The sequence below is a fragment of the Melanostigma gelatinosum genome (assembly GCF_949748355.1).
Source record: "Melanostigma gelatinosum genome assembly, chromosome: 16".
Taxonomy (NCBI): Eukaryota; Metazoa; Chordata; class Actinopteri; order Perciformes; family Zoarcidae; genus Melanostigma; species Melanostigma gelatinosum.
Window position 1 is genome coordinate 24,272,635 of NC_136649.1, and position 20,205 is coordinate 24,292,839.

Genomic DNA, 20,205 nt, shown 5'->3' on the forward strand with positions numbered 1-20,205 from the left:
ATATATATATATATATATATATATAATATATAATATATAATATATAATATATATATTAGATATATATATATATTATATATATATATATATATTATATATATATATATATATATTATATATATACATATATATATTATATATATATATATTATATATTATATATATATATATATATAATATATATATATAATATATATTATATATATATATTATGAGAGTCTTTGTCTCATAATGTCAAATCAGCCACCAGGGGCAACGATCTTCACACATCCACCCTTTAAAAGAGAGAGAGGGGGGGGGGGGGGCAGGGAGGGAGAGAGTGGAGCTGCTGTTACAGCTGATAAACTGTTTTGTAAGTGCTGAACAAAAAACGTTATTAAATATTATTATTAAAATAAAAATATTATTTTATTGTATTTATTATTTTGTCCACAATATTTTCCTTCATTTATAAAGATGATTTTGGCAACAGGGTTTTATTTTGAAGGTTCCAACAGGAAGTCCTTTACCTGCCTGGTCAGTGGGTGAAAGATCAAACTGCAGTGGGAGTTTCAGTCGAACGCCGATGAGGACAGAGAGCAGAACCGGTCGAACCGGACTGAGCCGAGCCTCTCCCGGTTCCGTCTCAGGCAGGTCGAGCCGGTCCGACAGGTGAGTCCCCACCAGGTGTATAAAAGGCAGTCTGCGGTTCTCAGGTGGGTCTCAGACCGCGGCTGCTCTCCACCATGTTCCACCTGCTGCTGCTGGCCGCCGTCGTGCTGGGAGGATACGTGTTCCTCACGAGGACCCTCTTCAGAAGATCCAAATGTAAAGGGAACGCGGCCATTGCCGGCAAGACCGTCGTCATCACAGGTGAGTCAGGGGGCGGGGCTAATACTGCTGCAGGACAGGTGAGCAGAGTTAGTCTGAAATGATGCAACTTGTTTCTAAATGGAACTACAAGAAAGCTTTAAATGTTCGGGATGTGTTAAAGAAACTGAGTTATTGTTACATTTAAATGATTCAGGAATATATATATATATATATATATATATATATATATATATATATATATATATATATATATATATATATATATATATATATATATATATATATATAACAAGATGAGACATTTCAATTTCTGTTATTGTCTAACTGATTAAGAAATAATGAGCTAGTTTACTTCATAACAAGAATCATGAGTTCAAATCCTAATTAGGACGTTTTAATGATTATATTCTTTCTTCTTTTGCGTCTTTTATATCTTTATACACTTCTCTCTCAACTGTATTAATTCATAATTATGTTTATATGTTTACTCCAAACATGAACAATAATAAAGTAATAAATGATAAACATATGAGAACGGATGCTTTTGAAATAGTATTTATTTTGTATTTGCACCTTATTGTTGTTATGTTGGATATTTTATGTTCGCACTCTCCGCTCTTTATATTGCAGCTGCTGCAGAGCGATTTCCAACAAGAAACAAAGTTATTATCTTATTTTTATCCTAAAACTCTAAAAACAAACCTTTTGCTGTTTTCTGGTAACCTTTTAAAAGAAACAAATAAACATTTCCAGTTCCTGTTTTATTACTGATGCAGTATTAAAATGTGCTCCAGCAGCTCCACGTTTACCAGCTTAGCTTAGCGTGTTAGCATGCTAACATTAGCTGTTAGCATGCTAACATTAGCTGTTAGCATGCTAACATTAGCTGTTAGCATGCTAACATTAGCTGTTAGCATGCTAACATTAGCTATCAGTAGACACAGAGTCCAGCTGAGGCTGATTGAATGTGTTATAGTTCTGCAGGTTTTGGGGTCATAAACTAAAGCATAGGTTCACATTAACATGTTAAACTGATGATTGGCGCTATGAAAGTCAGCAGGATTCATCCTCTGGGGAACATGATTGGTTGTACTAAATTTGGTGACAATCCATCAGGTAGAAGTTGAGATATTTCAAGGATTTAAGGATAATTTATTGTCGTTATTCAACACAACAAACGCATGACAAATAAAACAAAAACGGTAATAAATTCATGTTTCTGAGACACCAGACAGCCAGGATGCATGCTGGGTAGTGGAGTAGCCTGGGGAGCTGGGTTAGCTTAGCATCCATCTTGGCTGTCCTCCCTCTCCTCCCTGGGGCAGTTTGGGCAGGTCTGGCCGGGTGGTTGGCTCTTCATCCCCACGCTGTGAGGAGTCAGCAGGGCTCATCCTCCGGGGAACACCAATGTGACAGTTTGTGTTTTTTCCTGCTGCAGGAGGGAACACCGGCATCGGTAAAGCCACGGCTCTGCACCTCGCCAGGAAGGGAGCCAGAGTGATCCTGGCCTGCCGAAACCGGGACAAGGCCGAGCTCGCCATCGCAGATATACAACAGGTAGGAAACAGACGAAGACGACGCTCCGTCCTGCCTTCAGTAAATCACTCCGACTGTTACTGGTTGAGGAGCGGTGACGGGTCACTCAGGGTTTGAGAGAGTTGAAGTTAAAGCAGAATCTTTGGAAGAAGCCGACGCAGCGAAAGCAGCTGAAGTGCTGCGTATGTAATGTAATTTAAGTTTACTGGCAGGAAGGGAACTTTCATTTCAAATGTAAAAACCCAAAGAAGTTAGAGTGAAACTTGGAGAGGAACTTCCAGTCGAAATGTAAGCGATGAAAGGAGTTGAAGTGGACGAGTGGACTCAGCTGAAATGTGTGAAAGCAGCTGAAGTGTTTCATAAAGAACAGAGTTCAGCTCTAAGCAACAAGCTGGAGTTCACTACGAGGAGTCGAGGTGTAAGTTGTCTAAACTGAAAGGAGTTGAAGCGTTAGTTGGAGGACAATCTGTTTTACAATTCACTCCCTTTACTCAACTCTGTGTATGTAACATCTTGACTATCTGACTCTTTTCTTAACAGTCTGTGGTGTGACTATAGTAAATACCCGACATCGTCACCTGATGATGATCTCGTTCCAGGAAACAGGAAGTACTGACGTCCTCTTCATCCAGTTGGACCTCGCCAGTCTGAAGTCGGTCCGCTGCTTCACTGAACACTTCCTGAAAACTGAGTCCAGGTTGGATCTGCTCATCAACAACGCTGGTAAACAAACACACACAAACAAACAGACAAACACACACACACAAAGCCACACACACAAACAAACAAACAAACAAACAAACACAAACAAACAGACAAACACACACACACAAAGCCACACACACAAACAAACAAACACACACAAACAAACAGACAAACACACACACACAAAGCCACACACACAAACAAACAACCAAACAAACACAAACAAACAGACAAACACACACACACAAAGCCACACACACAAACAAACAAACAAACACAAACAAACAGACAAACACACACACAAAGCCACAAACAAACAAACAAACACACACTGTAAGAGAAAGACAAATTATTTATCATATTTAAAAGTGAGATAAAACATCTTGTGGCTCCAGATGAAGTCCGATGTGAACGCACTAACAAAAGATATCGCCAGTGACGGGAATGTAGCAAAGTACATTTTCTCAAATACTTTTGAAATACATTTGTAGATCAAACTACTTTCTACTTCTACTCTACTACATTTCAGAGGTAACTGTTGTACTTTTCAGGAATCATAACACAATAGATAGTGAAACACTTGCAGAGAGTATTTTTACTTTTGATACTTTAAGTACATTTTGTTGATAAGTAATGTTTTTAATGCAGGACCTTTGATTGTCTGGTATTTCACGGTAAGTTTACTTTAAGGGACAGTGTGTAGAGTTTGGTGCCATCTAGTGGTGATGTTGCAGATTGCACGTTGCCTTATTTGCATAAAGTGGAGGTAGAGTCATGAATATGCTAATTTAGACACGGTGACTGGTCAGTGAACTCGCCGCGTCGTACGCCGTAGCTTCACCAGCGTGTTGAGAACTACGCTGCGTTCAGGTAACGCAAAGATGTAAAAGTTTCTCTCGAGTCGCTGCTTGGTTTGTCCATTCTGGGCTTCCGTAGGAACATGGCAGAAACCAAACTCTCTCTTTATGTTATTTGTGAAGTCGTTGGTGAAAGAACAGAAGCTGTAGATCACGATGTTCCAGGAGAAACGCCGTGTTGACAGCAGATATTTGAACGAGCAGCGCGGCGGCACACCTGATGTGGAATGCAGCCGTCATCAATCATCATGGCTTCACTCCAGTTTAACAAACAAATTGTGTTTAACATTTTGTCATCATGTTTATTTTTAATTAAGTTTTTCCACTTAATGTGTTGTGTACCAAAAATTAAAAATGATTTAAGTCTGTTTGTTTTCATGTTTACATTTTTATGAATATTTTTACATTTCAAAGAAAAATATTGACAGAAGATTAAAGGTCCTAAATGTAAACCAGACAAACAGTGATTGATACAAGAATGGATATTAAAGGTCCTAAATACATGACAATTCAACTTTAAACAGTTTGTAAGCTCGTTTTTATAATTTTCTTTTACATGTAATTACATGTTTCCTCATCAAATAGCATTTGTTATGGTTCACGTTTGCGTGTTTCAGCGTCACAGAGGCGTCTGATTGGTCGGAGACTTGAACTTAAAGGGACACACACACGGATCTTTTTGATTGGCTGCTCATGTAAACTCCGTCTGTCCTGCAGGTCTGGTGGCCGACGGGAGGACGGAGGACGGTTTCGGCATTGAGTTCGGGGTGAACCACCTGGGTCACTTCCTGTTGACGTACCTGCTGATGGAGCGTCTGAAGGAGGCGGGGGGGGGACGCGTGGTCACCGTGTCTTCCATGGCGTACTGCTGGGGACACGTTGACCCGGAGGTGAGTCCATGAGACGCTACATGTTAACACTTCAGCTGCTTTCACAATCTACACAATGTTTTATCAACACACCGACGCCAAGTATTCAACTCTGCTTCCACACTTCAGCTCCTTTCAGTGCTCTTCAGTGTTAATCAGTGTTAACCATCTAATGATGTCACACGGGACATTCTACTGCTAATACAAGCCTCACACTTCATGAATAATAATAACCTTTATTTGTTCAGCACATTTCATTCAGAATATTTAAAAATATAACAAACATTTTACAGATAGAATAAATAAAAGTGGGAGGAAGAAAGAATGAATAAGAACCTGAAAACATTTACATTTAAAACGAAGACATTCCTCCTCTGCAGCTCCAGGCTTCACATTGATGACGTCACTCAGGTGATCCGGTGTTAACTAAACTTCTTCTTGTGTTGTGTTCAGGCTCTGGCGGTGAACAGACACCTGGGCACCGGCCGCTACAGCTGGCAGTTCTTCCATGCGTACTGCAACAGCAAACTGTGCAACATGCTCTTCACCCACGAGCTCGCCAAGAGGCTGAAAGGCTCCAACGTCACCTGTTACAGCGTCCACCCAGGTAACCAGAAACCATTACAGCGTCCACTCCGGTAACCAGAAACCATTACAGCGTCCACTCGGGTAACCAGAAACCATTACAGCGTCCACTCGGGTAACCAGAAACCATTACAGTGTCCACTCCGGTAACCAGAAACCATTACAGCGTCCACTCGGGTAACCAGAAACCATTACAGCGTCCACTCCGGTAACCAGAAACCATTACAGCCTCCACTCCGGTAACCAGAAACCATTACAGCCTCCACTCCGGTAACCAGAAACCATTACAGCCTCCACTCCGGTAACCAGAAACCATTACAGCCTCCACTCCGGTAACCAGAAACCATTACAGCCTCCACTCCGGTAACCAGAAACCATTACAGCCTCCACTCCGGTAACCAGAAACCATTACAGCCTCCACTCCGGTAACCAGAAACCATTACAGCCTCCACTCCGGTAACCAGAAACCATTACAGCGTCCACTCCGGTAACCAGAAACCATTACAGCCTCCACTCCGGTAACCAGAAACCATTACAGCGTCCACTCCGGTAACCAGAAACCATTACAGCCTCCACTCCGGTAACCAGAAACCATTACAGCCTCCACTCCGGTAACCAGAAACCATTACAGCGTCCACTCCGGTAACCAGAAACCATTACAGCGTCCACTCCGGTAACCAGAAACCATTACAGCCTCCACTCCGGTAACCAGAAACCATTACAGCCTCCACTCCGGTAACCAGAAACCATTACAGCCTCCACTCCGGTAACCAGAAACCATTACAGCCTCCACTCCGGTAACCAGAAACCATTACAGCCTCCACTCCGGTAACCAGAAACCATTACAGCCTCCACTCCGGTAACCAGAAACCATTATAGCCTCCACCCAAGTAACCAGACTCCTCCAGGACTCCTTTCTGAGAGACATAAACCCGTCCTTGTTCCTGATCTTTGCCTCTAACTGTCTCCACACTGACGGGACACGTGATTCCACTTCCTCCTAACATGTAGCTGCACCAACAGGAAGTAGTTTTAAAGAAAAGTCCACCAAGTTCACATCCTAATGGAACTCTTTTTGCTTTTGGACGGATTTCTACGTTTCCCCTCAAACTGAAAATGCTCATTAAAAAAACGGATGAATTTAAACTTTAGACTACATGAAGAAGAACCAAACAAGAGTTAAAGGAGTCGAATAAGTGTCAGAGGAGTGCAGTGAAAGATGTTCATGGAAGTGAAACTGGTATCTCCAGTAGTTCCTGTGTCACGTGAACACTGAGATGTTTTCAAAGACGTGAAGTCGGCGTTCTTTGTTTTTAACTTAACCGAGTAGTTTCCTGTTAAGTTTATTTTGAAAAGACACGAGGTGACAGATACGAGACCCGATGGTCCGTCAGGTGATCTTTAAACAGACGTACCTGACCTCCAGGTGTGCCTCGCTCCCCCCCCAGGTGTGGTCCGGACCGGGCTGTCCCGTAACGTCAGCCTGTGGCAGAAGGTCTTCATCGAGCCCATCGCCCGGCTGCTGTTCCTGGACCCAGAGGCCGGAGCTCAGACCACGCTGCACTGCTCCCTGCAGGAGGGAATCGAACCCCTGAGCGGACGCTACTTCTCCTGCTGCGCCGTGGAGGACGTGACCCCCCGGGGACGAGACGACGGCGTGGCCCGGAAACTGTGGGACGTCAGCGAGCGTCTCTGCGGACTCTCTTAAGGTGGAATGACCACTAAACTCCACCTTAAACCGACCTTTGAGTCCAGGAGCCGTGTTTAAAACTAACAGTTGGTGTTAAAGTGTGATGTCATGTCTGTAACAATGTCATTCGATATAAACTGGTGCAACGCTTCACTGTGTAGCTTCTTTTAATGGCATAGAAGAAGAAGTGTCATGTCTGCTGCTGGCCGACCTGTGAACCTCCAGGAGACGTTGGACTGATGGACAGAAAGTCCTCTGAGTTTGAACTTTAACAGCAGCTGATCTTCACGGAGACTCACTGTGAGGGTTTAGTTCTGTCAGCTCGTCGCCCGAGAGAATTACCCACAATCCATAGCGCTGTGACCAGTGGAAGCATGCAGACTTCCACAGAAACATTAAGGGTTAAAGTTTGGAACATTAAAACTTTATGACAGAGATTTATTCATCAAACATTTATTTTCTCTGTTATTAAAGCTGTTTGTTTGTTATTGACTCGGTGCTGATATAAAAACCTTTTCATCGTTGATCTGATTGATTTAAACGTGTTTTCATGATCTGAAAGGAAATCCTCCCGACAGAAAACGCACCTTAAAGATGCAAACCGGCCGGAAGGTTCCAGAAGGTTCCTCTCATACGATCAACTGCTGTCATGGGTAGATGGACAGATCGATGCGTTATTGTTCCCAATACGACTGGTCAACACGAGACAGAAGAATACAGGACGGGTAGGACAAATCAGAATCCCAGTAACACACAGGGTCTGTCTCACGGGACCAGATGATGAGCTGGATCACAGAGGAGTCGACCTGTTTCACAGCAAACGTGATCACGTTCAGGTTTTCACTCTGAAGACAAACTTTCAAGCAGCGATTACAACTTCATCAGTAAAACTTTATTTTTGTGCAGAATGCTAAATAAACTGCTTTTCCATAGACATTTAAAAAAGTAAAAGTAGTCCCTCTACAGCAGGGGTGTCAAACTCATCTCACTCTGGGCCACATCAGCATCACATCAGCATTTCCAAAGATAAACAAACAGTGATGAAGACACACGATGGAGAACTCAGAGGAGTCTTCAGTGTAGCTGGCATGCTAATGTTAGCGACCGCTAAGCATTCAGGACTCACGAGGTTCATTTGTTGATTTATTTTTCTCGTCCCGTTTTACTTCAAAAGAAAAAGTGGAGGACTTTAAGAGTCTCACACCTCTGAAGTCTGCTGCTGCATCAGCTGATGACTTCTCTTTACTTCTGCTGCGTTTTGTCTTTTGATCTCCGTTTAGCTCTTTGCAGGCACCTCTGGTCACCAACATCACTGATGCTCAGACGGAGACGGAGAAAACCACCAAAAAGCTCCCCAACAAACAGGATACAGGTGCTGCATCCTAAAGCCTCAAGACCACCACAGCCAGGAGGACACAGAACCGGACTCCAATCCACAGGGACAGAGCAAAGGCCCACAAATACCCGGAGACACTCAGAGCTGCAAGACTTGGAGAAAGAATTGAAATAAGCTGACAGGAAGCAAAAGCCCAGCTTTGACAAAGAGCGAGACGGCGTCCTCTGCTGGACGTGCGATGTTAGGAGACACCATCTCAAAGTCAAAGTCACGTGACCGCAGGTTTAAACACATCCAAACCATCATGTCTCTTTCACAGAACATGTGACAGAGATGGACAGTAAGAGGAAGGAGTTCCACAGAGGACATCAGCTGGTTCAGTGTTCAGGGGTGGCGTTTGGTTCAAGGTCCGTTCTTCTTTAAAACCCGAACCATCCTCTCTCTGTGAAGAGGAGACAACGGGCTCAGTCCTCGCTGATATTTAGCACTTGGTCTCCAGGACCCTGTGGACACTTAAGGACCTGTATGTCCTTCAGAAGTGTTGTTACTGAAGAACACAAGTTACGCAACATTGACTTCTCGTTTCATATTCTCAGGAACAAACGGTCTCCTGGAGGAAAGATCACTGCTCGTTTGACCCGTCCACCTCACGTCTGCTCTATTTGGGCTTTTGCCATCTTTGTCTTTATACTTTTACCAAAATACTAACGTGATACATCAACGAATGACATTATTTTTGTAGGTGTAGCTACGAATGCAGGACGAGACCAGTCTAGGACAGTAGACCACAACATCAGCTGGACAGCATTGCTGTAGCGGTCTACTGATGGTAGATGGTAGGGATCTGACCCCTGACCTGTAACTTCAGTACTGACCTCTGAGCAGCGCTTCTCTCTTCCATATGATGTCCTCGTCCCTGCGGACAGTGCAGACGTATAAACCGAAGTCTACGTCAGTGATGTTAGTCAGGCTCAGGTCTCCAGTGGCAGCGGCTTTTCCTTCATCGTTGTGCGGCCTCTGTAAGAGCGGTCCTGATCCTCAGACTGGTCTTGTCCGTTCTTAAACACATGGACCGTCATGTATTCCGGCATTAAAAGGCGTCCATACAGAGAATCCGACATTTAAATATTAAAACTGCAGCTCATTCGTGACTGTGATCAGCGATCCACAGATATGAGCGAGGACACGCTGGCGTTGACCCGAGGCGCCTCACGAACACGGCATGTGACGAACCGATTCCCGGAGGAGCTTTAACACAAATGTGATTATCAGCTGCAGTGGAAACACGCTGAGAGGACAGAAGCAGCAAAACAGGAAAAATAAGTGACATCTGTCAACGGGAGTAATGGATGCTCAGCTGAACTCATCAGTTTAATATCGGTGTGTAACGATGGCTTCTTATAACTTATCATTATTAACCAATAAGAACATGTTGAAGACCTTTTTAAAGACACAGTGAATCATATGAAACTGGTCTGATCTCATGGATCCAGATCCAGAACTCTGGTCCTCCAGAAACTAAACCGCTCACCAACCCAAGTCCACTGTCAGTCGATCAAATCGATTCAAATTCAATTGAATCGACTCCCGGACAGACAATCAGCCCACGTGTTCCTCTCACTGAAGAACCTGAAAGAAGCCGGTGCTCCAGTGTCTCTCAATGTCTCTTCTGTTAAAATCTGCATTCTGTCAAAGATGTTCTCAGATTGAAGAAGCAGTCGTGTGGTTTTTCAGACCATTCGTGACTAAAACGATGCAATTTTAGGAATGACAAGAAAAAAAGTATAAAACGTTTGAGCTGGTTTGTGAAAACCGGAAACTAAAAAGTTTCCAATCACAGTTATGAGCTGAGTCGCTATTCCACATTTTCATGCAAAAATAGGACTTTTTAAAAATGATGTAATAAAAATCAAATAAATAGATATTCAGCCAAAATCAATCTTACGACTTTTTCATTCATGACTACTTTAGTATTTTAATGAATGAATTCATCCTAACGTGTTAAACTTTCCTCCACGTTTTCAAATGATGCAAAAGTGATGAATCTAAACTTAGTTTTTTAAATCCAGATGTGTTCAACTCAAAACATTTTGTCTTTTTTTGGTTTTAAATGAATCCTCAGTCGTTCAAATGTTTCATCAGAACTTAAATCTCAAACCATCACAAACACACTTGGATCATTTTCTGTTGGACTTTTTGCACAAATAACAAAATAAAATGAAGAAACCTGAACTAAAGACCCCCCCCCCCCCCCCTTTATAAATCCAACCAAACAAAAAGATGACATGAAACACGCCCCCCCCCCCCCCCCCCCGTCTTTATAATCTCACAGGAACAAAATAAGATTTGATTTTACACATTGTTTTTGTAGTTTAAGGTAACTGATGATCTCAGTCAAAAGTCTCCGCCTTCTTCGGAAAACTCTTATTTTGAAATACTAAAAATAGTTCCGAGAGACCAAATGCTTGAATCCCATTGGCTTAGGGCTGAAAAATCCTCCACGCAGGAAGTCTTTTATTTTGAAATGTCCAGTCACACAGATCCTCACAGATTATGATTTTGCATGTTTGTTCTGTGAATTGTTTGAAATAATAAATCAAAAAGGAGCTTCCTGTTGAGTCAACGTCTCCGCTCCATCTTCTGAACGCAATCCAACATGGAGTCCCATTTCCCAGAATCCTCTAGTGATCGCAAACACAGCTTCATCTTGAAAAAAAAAAAATCTGTAAGAAACTAATTCTCTGCATAATCAGAACCAGGAAACATTTATATTTCATCCTCGGCCATTTTGACATCACAATGTCTTTTTTGTTGCTGTTTCTTTTGTCGCCCCCCCCCCCCCCGAGTCTGAAGGCACTTGATGTCGTGGTGGAGGCTGAACTCTCGTCCTCAGACAGACAGACGTCAAAATAACAGAAAGAAAGTTGTTTTTGAATTTTTCTTTTAAATAGTCGGTCCGCCCGCTGCAAAAAGTTACCCCCCCCCCCCCCCCAAAAGAAGAGCGAGAGAGACGGTCGTTTGTCCGTCCAGCTCGCGGTACAGTACTGTTGATCTGTGGAGGGGGGGGGGGGGTCAGGAAAGTTGACATTCAAGCTTTTATTTCCTCTTTTTTTCGGACTGAAGCGCCGTGTTTGTCTCCGTGTCTGTCTCCGTGTTTGTCTCCGTGGCTGTCTCCGTGTTTGTCTCCGTGTCTGTCTCCGTGTCTGTCTCTGTGTCTGTCTCCGTCTGTCTCAGTGTTTGTCACCGTGTCTCCGTGTTTGTCTCTGTGTCTGTCTCTGTGTCTGTCTCCGTCTGTCTCAGTGTTTGTCGCCGTGTCTCCGTGTCTGTCTCCGTGTTTGTCGCCGTGTCTCCGTGTCTGAAGATGACTCTACTTCTCTCTTGATTTATTCCCTCAGTAAACATTGTAAACATGAGTTTATGTCTCAATCTCTAGTTTAAAGTATTCTTCAATACAGTACATACAATACAATAGTTTAACTATTTGGCAAATAACCGTGTTCTCTGAGTCAGGATGCTGTTAGCTTCGCATTAAACTTGGCCTTCTCCAAGTCAAAGTTAAAATTAAATGAAGTCTAACGGGGACTTTTTGATTCATCGTTTAATTTGTGATCCAGACGTATTCTCTGTCCGTGTTCGCAGCAAACGCAAAGCGAATGTTTGATCGGCTGGTTCACTACGACAGGATGAACACAACACTGACATTTATGAACTGATTCAAAATATGCCCAAAGAACTTCATAATGATGCCGATTTGTAAAAAGTCTGAACTCACGTTTTGTTAGTTCTCTCCTCAAGACGACGAGTAAATAACTTTTAAAATGCTTGTTTTCTCAATGGAGTGTGGATCGATCAGTGCTAAGCTATGCTAACAATGTAGCACCTCCTTCAACACTCACAATGACGTCATCTGTGCGTAAATACGGCGGTGTGAGATGTTCAGGTGGATATGTTTAGTATCTGGATGTTGTTAGCTTAGCATAGCTTAGCATAAAGACTGGAAGCGGGTGGAAACAGCTAGATGATGAGTTCACTCAAATATTCTCCGTGTGATCACGTGACCCTTTGTGTCGGCCATGTTGGCAGGAAGTCTCTGACGCATCTTTGGTTGGGGGGGGGGGCGGGGGCAGATGAGTCAAAGGTTGTGACGTCCCGTAGAGAGGTGGGGGGGGGGGTCACCTCTGCCGACCAATCAGAGCCAGACTCAGAGTGACGCACAGCTGCCATATATGGGGAGATGAAGGCGGGGCGAGAGACCTCAGATCTGTGTGGGAGAGAGACAAAGACAGAGAGACACAGACAGAGAGAGAAGGATAGAGACAGAGAATGATAGAGAGAGACAGAGAGACAGAGAGAGAGAAGGATAGAGAGAGCGAGACAAAGACAGACAGAGAATGATAGAGAGAGAGAGACAAAGACAGAGAGAGAGACAAAGAGAGACAAAGACAGAGAGACAGAGAGAAGGATAGAGAGACAGAGACAGAGAGACAAAGACAGACAGAGAGAAGGATAGAGAGCGAGAGACAGAGAGACAAAGACAGAGAGAGGAGAGAATGATAGAGAGAGAGACAAAGACAGAGAGACAGAGAATGATAGAGAGACAAAGACAGAGAGAGAGACAAAGACAGACAAAGACAGAGACAGAGAGAGAAGGATAGAGAGACAGAGAGAGGATAGAGAGAGACAAAGACAGAGAGACAGAGAGAAGGAGAGAGAGACAAAGACAGAGAGAAGGAGAGAGAGAGATAGACAAAGACAGAGAGACAGAGAATGATAGAGAGAGAGACAAAGACAGAGAGAGAGAATGATAGAGAGAGAGACAAAGACAGCGAGAGAGAGAGACAAAGAGAGAGACAAAGACAGCGAGAGACAAAGAGAGAGAGACAGATCGAGAGAGAGAGAGACAAAGACAGAGAGAGAGAGAGAGAGGAGAGAGAGAGAAAGACAAATACAGAGAGAGAGAATGATAGCGAGATAGACAAAGACAGCGAGAGAGAGAGAGAGAATGATAGAGAGAGATAGACAAAGACAGAGAGCGAGAGAAGGATAGAGAGAGAGACAGAGAGAGAGACAGAGAGAGGTTTAATATATCTTTATTTGTTTGTGTTAAGTTCCATTTACAGAGTTCTACTGTTACTCAAAACAAACCGAATTATTTTCTGAACAACACGATACGGTATCATTTAAAACGGTTAAACAAATAAGGTCCAACAAACATAAACGTGTCTTTAAGTGTCCGTAGGCTGAGATCTGACTCTCACTTAGTGCCCACTTTGTCCAGTTCTTTGTTCACTTTGTGAACTATTTTCTTGAGTCTGTATCCTTCCTGCTTCGTGAGACCTCCTCTGTCCTTGCTCCACATGTGAGATCTGGCAGAGCTGGAGAGCTGCTCCTTGTCAGAGAGGTAGTCCTCCACTCTGACTCCTCTCACGTTCTTACTCCTCCTCAGAAACTCCTGTATCTCCTCCACGCTGTAGCCTCCAGAGCCCCGAGAGCTGCCAGCACCGTGTGTAGAGGGCTCACTGTTTACAGCAGAGTTCTCCTCCTGACTGGACTCAGAGTCCTCCCAACCGGACTCAGGGTCCTCTTCCAGCCTGGACTCGCACTCGGCTGCTCCTCCACTTTCTGTAGTTGCCACTTTCTTGGCCTGTGAGCTTCCTCTGTCTCCTCTCTGTTTCCTCTTCAGCTGAGGGGCCTTGAGCTGCTCCTCGTCTGCTTCCATGGCCACCTCCCCACCTGCCTCCACCTGTCCTCCAGTACTCTCCCTCACCTGCTGGACCTCACTTGCCCCGTCCTTCCTCACCTCTTGTTCCCCACTTGTCCTCTCTACTCTCACCTCCTGTACCCCACCCGTCTACTCCACCCTCACCTCCTGAGCCCCACCCGTCTCCTGCACCCTCGCCTCATGTGCTCCACTTGTTCCCTCTTGTCCGCCCTGCTTGTCCCCTCTGTCCTCAGTACCTCTCTGGTTCTGGTCTTTGTTTGAGCCGTGTCCCCAGGACAAGCTCTGCTCAGATGTCCTTCTCTCCCACAGCTGTAACATTTAAAATCGTTAGTCTTTGCAAAGATGACGTAGTCAAAGTCGTCCACAGTGATCTTGAAGCTGAGGTTGACCACTCTGCTCCTGTTGCTGGGGATCATGAAGACATGTCTCCTGTGAGACACCACGTGCTGCAACAGCGGAGACTGAAATCCAGAGGACACCCTCCTAACCGGAGACACCACCTTCCCATGTTTGGACAGCTCTTTGATGATGGCATCGCTCTTTATGAATGGCGGCACGTTGGACACAGTGACTTTCACCTCCGGTGAGGCGAGAGCATACGTGGGCAGGAAGTGTTCACCCACGGAGATCCCGTTCATCAACACCACTTCCGCAGTTTCTAAGCTGTCCAGAAAGATGACCACAGCGCTGTTCATCCGCGCTGCGGACTTCACGTGGCTGTGGCCGACAACCTCACCCACTCCCAGGCTGATCTCCTCCACCCAACACCCGAACAGCGGCGGGATCTTCACGCCGTGTTCCCTGGTTAGCTCCGTCAGGCGCATGCTAGCGTTTAGCACGCCGACAGCACCTGCTGCCCGGCTGCACTCCGCTCAAAAAGACCCAAAAAACAGATAAAAGTACGCAAAACAAACCTGTGAACCCTGCACACCCCACTACACTATCATACCCAACACTACACTATCATACCCAACATTACACTATCATACCCAACACTATCATACCCAACATTACACTATCATACCCAACATTACACTATCATACCCAACACTACACTATCATACCCAACATTACACTATCATACCCAACACTACACTATCATACCCAACACTACACTATCATACCCAACATTACACTATCATACCCAACATTACACTATCATACCCAACATTACACTATCATACCCAACATTACACTATCACACCCAACATTACACTATCACACCCAACATTACACTATCATACCCAACACTACACTATCACACCCAACATTACACTATCATACCCAACATTACACTATCATACCCAACACTACACTATCATACCCAACATTACACTATCATACCCAACATTACACTATCATACCCAACATTACACTATCATACCCAACATTACACTATCATACCCAACATTACACTATCATACCCAACATTACACTATCATACCCAACATTACACTATCATACCCAACATTACACTATCATACCCAACATTACACTATCACACCCAACATTACACTATCACACCCAACATTACACTATCACACCCAACATTACACTATCATACCCAACATTACACTATCATACCCAACATTACACTATCACACCCAACATTACACTATCACACCCAACATTACACTATCACACCCAACATTACACTATCACACCCAACATTACACTATCACACCCAACATTACACTATCATACCCAACATTACACTATCATACCCAACACTACACTATCATACCCAACATTACACTATCATACCCAACACTACACTATCATACCCAACATTACACTATCATACCCAACACTACACTATCATACCCAACATTACACTATCACACCCAACATTACACTATCACACCCAACATTACACTATCATACCCAACATTACACTATCACACCCAACATTACACTATCACACCCAACATTACACTATCATACCCAACATTACACTATCATACCCAACATTACACTATCATACCCAACACTACACTATCATACCCAACACTACACTATCATACCCAACACTACACTATCATACCCAACACTACACTATCATACCCAACATTACACTATCATACCCAACACTACACTATCATACCCAACACTACACTATCATACCCAACACTACACTATCATACCCAACATTACACTATCACACCCAACATTACACTATCACACCCAACATTACACTATCATACCCAACATTACACTATCATACCCAACATTACACTATCATACCCAACATTACACTATCATACCCAACATTACACTATCATACCCAACACTACACTATCATACCCAACATTACACTATCATACCCAACATTACACTATCATACCCAACACTACACTATCATACCCAACATTACACTATCATACCCAACACTACATTATCATACCCAACATTACACTATCATACCCAACATTACACTATCATACCCAACATTACACTATCACACCCAACATTACACTATCATACCCAACATTACACTATCATACCCAACATTACACTATCATACCCAACATTACACTATCATACCCAACATTACACTATCACACCCAACATTACACTATCATACCCAACATTACACTATCATACCCAACATTACACTATCATACCCAACATTACACTATCATACCCAACATTACACTATCATACCCAACACTACACTATCATACCCAACATTACACTATCATACCCAACATTACACTATCATACCCAACATTACACTATCATACCCAACATTACACTATCATACCCAACATTACACTATCATACCCAACATTAGCCAGTGAAGAAAAATGTCGAAAAATCATTAATTATCGCTCTCAAAACCCCGCTCCTGCAGCTCCGCACACCTCCTTCCACTCAGAGAGAGAGAGAGAGAGAGAGAGAGAGGAGAGAGAGACAAAGACACAGTGAGAGAGAGAGAGATTCTTTAAAACAATGACAGCTTTAATTAACATTTTATTTTGTGGTTTTTCGGGACGTTTGGTTAAACTTGACCCTAAATGAAAGCTGAGGTTCCTAAACTGAGGTTCTGGGTCCTATGAGGGGTCCTGAGATGATGACATTTTACTTCATGAAAAGTGCATCATGGGAATGATTCAGGAGTAAGTCACTCACTCTGGATTACTACAGTAAACACAATGATAAAATAAAACAGAAGAGAGACCGTACTTACTGTTGGGGGGCGGGTCTTTACATTCGCCCTCCTTGATGGTGACATCATCGATGGCGATGTCTCCCTCGATACCGCCGCCGCGGACTCCCTCCATCACCATCTACCACAGAAGAAGACACACTGTGTTTCACAATGAAAGCCAGCTGATGAAGTGTCTTATTGTGAAGGAGCAGCAGCAGTAAACGTCGTGTTAGCATTAGCATGTATCCAGCATCCAGGTGAAGTAAAGTGGGCGTGGCCTGTACCTGGAAGGCTGTGGTTGGGTGGATGTTGATCTTGGCTTGCCTCCAGCGGTCTCCTTGGTTACCGATCAGACTCCAGACCGAGCTGTCCGTCACCGTCTGACCCGTCTGACGCAGGACGACGTTCAGAGCTCCTGCGCACACAATCATTCATGATCATTATTAACAACATGAAGGATTATTTCTATCATCATTACAAATATTTATTATTGTTATTAATATTTATTTAATTTTTTTATAAATATTTAGGATTAATTACTATTTTTATGATTATTCATAATATTTATGATTTGTATTATTATTACACATTTATATGATTATTATTATTTGTTGTCATTAATATATCATTATTCATTTGAATTATATCTATTTTTATCAATATGACAACAATTATTATTATCATTATTAATAACAATTTATCATTATTAATAATATTTATAATTTTTCAAATATTTGTTATTCATTATTAATTATGACGTCCTGTATCTGAGGGCCTGCTGCAGACTCACCGACATGTTTCCCGTACATGTGGTAGTAGAAGGCGAAGCAGTAGGTGACGGAGGAGGAGGAGGAAGAGGAAGAGGAGGAGGTCTTGGAGTTCATGTTGAAGGAGGGCGACAGCAGCCGGGCCGTGTCTCCCTCCAGCCTCGGCCTCGACGTCTCGATGTACATGTAGAAACCTGTGAGACCACAACACGTCATTAAAACACCTCACGGAACATGATCTCATCGTTCATCTTGTCATACATTTGTATTTTTGTATGACCTTTATATACTTATACTTCTATACATGTATACATGTATACTTTCATACATGTATACATGTATGAAAGTATACATGTATACATGTATACTTTCATACATGTATACATGTATACGTTTATATTAGTGCTGTTAACGATTACAATTTTTAATAACATGATTTTTTTGCGATTAATCTCATTGTTATGGCAAAGTTCAATACTGAATTCTAAAGTAGCGTTTTGTGCACTTTTATTTGAAAGTGCTGCTCTATGAACTAAAGGTGAATAACATTGTGTGTGAACACTTTAAACACATCAGGTTAGGGTTAGCAGCAGTGTTCTCTTCACACAGCAGCAGTTATAACACAGTTATAATGATTCTGATCATAGATATTCAGCCGGTGTTCACAACTTAATTTGTGAGGTATTAGTTATAGATGTACGCTGATCAGTGAGCAGATATAAAGCAGTTGCGTGTTCAGTGAACGGAGCAGGTTAGAAGCATTTAACGGTGAAAGTCATGGCGAGCGGAGGAACGGAGAACTTCAGAAGCTCCCGGCGTCATTTAAGTCTCAAGTTTGGGATAAAAAAAACGTGACAGTATGTCGGCGTTGTTTAAAGAGAGAGACACACGACAACGGCAAAACATCGGACATGTCCACACATATGAAGAGACTGTCAGAGACGGTGGACACTCCGTTGTGGAAAACAAAGGATTTCAAAATCTGGTTGAAGTGCTTGAGCCACGCTACGAAATCCACTCACGCACCCACTTCAGTGTGAAGATCATTCCTCTATGAAGAGGAAAAGACTGACCGTGCACTTCATCACGGAGGAGCTGCAGACACGCCCCCTCTGTGAGAGTCACACAGACAGGTGTTGCAGACACGCCCCCTCTGTGAGAGTCACACAGACAGGTGCTGTAGACACGCCCCCTCTGTGAGAGTCACACAGACAGGTGCTGTAGACACGCCCCCTCTGTGAGAGTCACACGGACAGGTGCTGTAGACACGCCCCCTCTGTGAGAGTCACACGGACAGGTGCTGTAGACACGCCCCCTCTGTGAGAGTCACACAGACAGGTGCTGCAGACACGCCCCCTCTGTGAGAGTCACACAGACAGGTGCTGTAGACACGCCCCCTCTGTGAGAGTCACACAGACAGGTGCTGTAGACACGCCCCCTCTGTGAGAGTCACACGGACAGGTGCTGTAGACACGCCCCCTCTGTGAGAGTCACACGGACAGGTGCTGTAGACACGCCCCCTCTGTGAGAGTCACACAGACAGGTGCTGCAGACACGCCCCCTCTGTGAGAGTCACACAGACAGGTGCTGTAGACACGCCCCCTCTGTGAGAGTCACACGGACAGGTGCTGCAGACACGCCCCCTCTGTGAGAGTCACACAGACAGGTGCTGTAGACACGCCCCCTCTGGGAGAGTCACACAGACAGGTGCTGCAGACACGCCCCCTCTGTGAGAGTCACACGGACAGGTGCTGCAGACACGCCCCCTCTGTGAGAGTCACACGGACAGGTGCTGCAGACACGCCCCCTCTGTGAGAGTCACACAGACAGGTGCTGCAGACACGCCCCCTCTGTGAGAGTCACACGGACAGGTGCTGTAGACACGCCCCCTCTGTGAGAGTCACACAGACAGGTGCTGCAGACACGCCCCCTCTGTGAGAGTCACACAGACAGGTGCTGTAGACACGCCCCCTCTGTGAGAGTCACACGGACAGGTGCTGCAGACACGCCCCCTCTGTGAGAGTCACACAGACAGGTGCTATAGACACGCCCCCTCTGTGAGAGTCACACAGACAGGTGCTGCAGACACGCCCCCTCTGTGAGAGTCACACAGACAGGTGCTGTAGACACGCCCCCTCTGTGAGAGTCACACGGACAGGTGCTGCAGACACGCC

At 44.0% G+C, this 20,205-nt stretch overlaps 2 protein-coding genes across 4 annotated transcripts in view; one reads left to right on the top strand and one right to left on the bottom strand.

Moving 5' to 3' along the window:
• Positions 1-575: 575 nt before the first annotated feature.
• On the top strand, positions 576-7,325 carry LOC306790425 (dehydrogenase/reductase SDR family member 13-like). Its single transcript, XM_079286679.1, has 6 exons — positions 576-852; positions 2,252-2,370; positions 2,949-3,072; positions 4,629-4,801; positions 5,234-5,387; positions 6,814-7,325. Exons 1-6 carry the CDS (start codon positions 726-728, stop codon positions 7,071-7,073), a joined length of 957 nt encoding a protein of 318 aa, XP_079142805.1. The 5' UTR covers positions 576-725; the 3' UTR covers positions 7,074-7,325.
• Positions 7,326-10,871: 3,546 nt separating this feature from the next.
• Positions 10,872-20,205, bottom strand: part of mdga2a (MAM domain containing glycosylphosphatidylinositol anchor 2a) — a 52,811-nt gene continuing 43,477 nt past the window's right edge. For 2 of the 3 annotated variants that reach the window (XM_079286654.1, XM_079286653.1), the window contains exons 14-17: positions 18,055-18,225; positions 17,549-17,679; positions 17,304-17,403; positions 10,872-12,652 (exon numbers count right to left, since the gene is read on the bottom strand). In XM_079286654.1, the coding sequence (XP_079142780.1) occupies positions 12,564-12,652; positions 17,304-17,403; positions 17,549-17,679; positions 18,055-18,225 (491 nt within the window). In that variant the 3' untranslated portion in view covers positions 10,872-12,563. The remainder of the gene's footprint in view (positions 12,653-17,303; positions 17,404-17,548; positions 17,680-18,054; positions 18,226-20,205) is intronic. The other variant, XR_013772705.1, reaches the window with a different exon arrangement.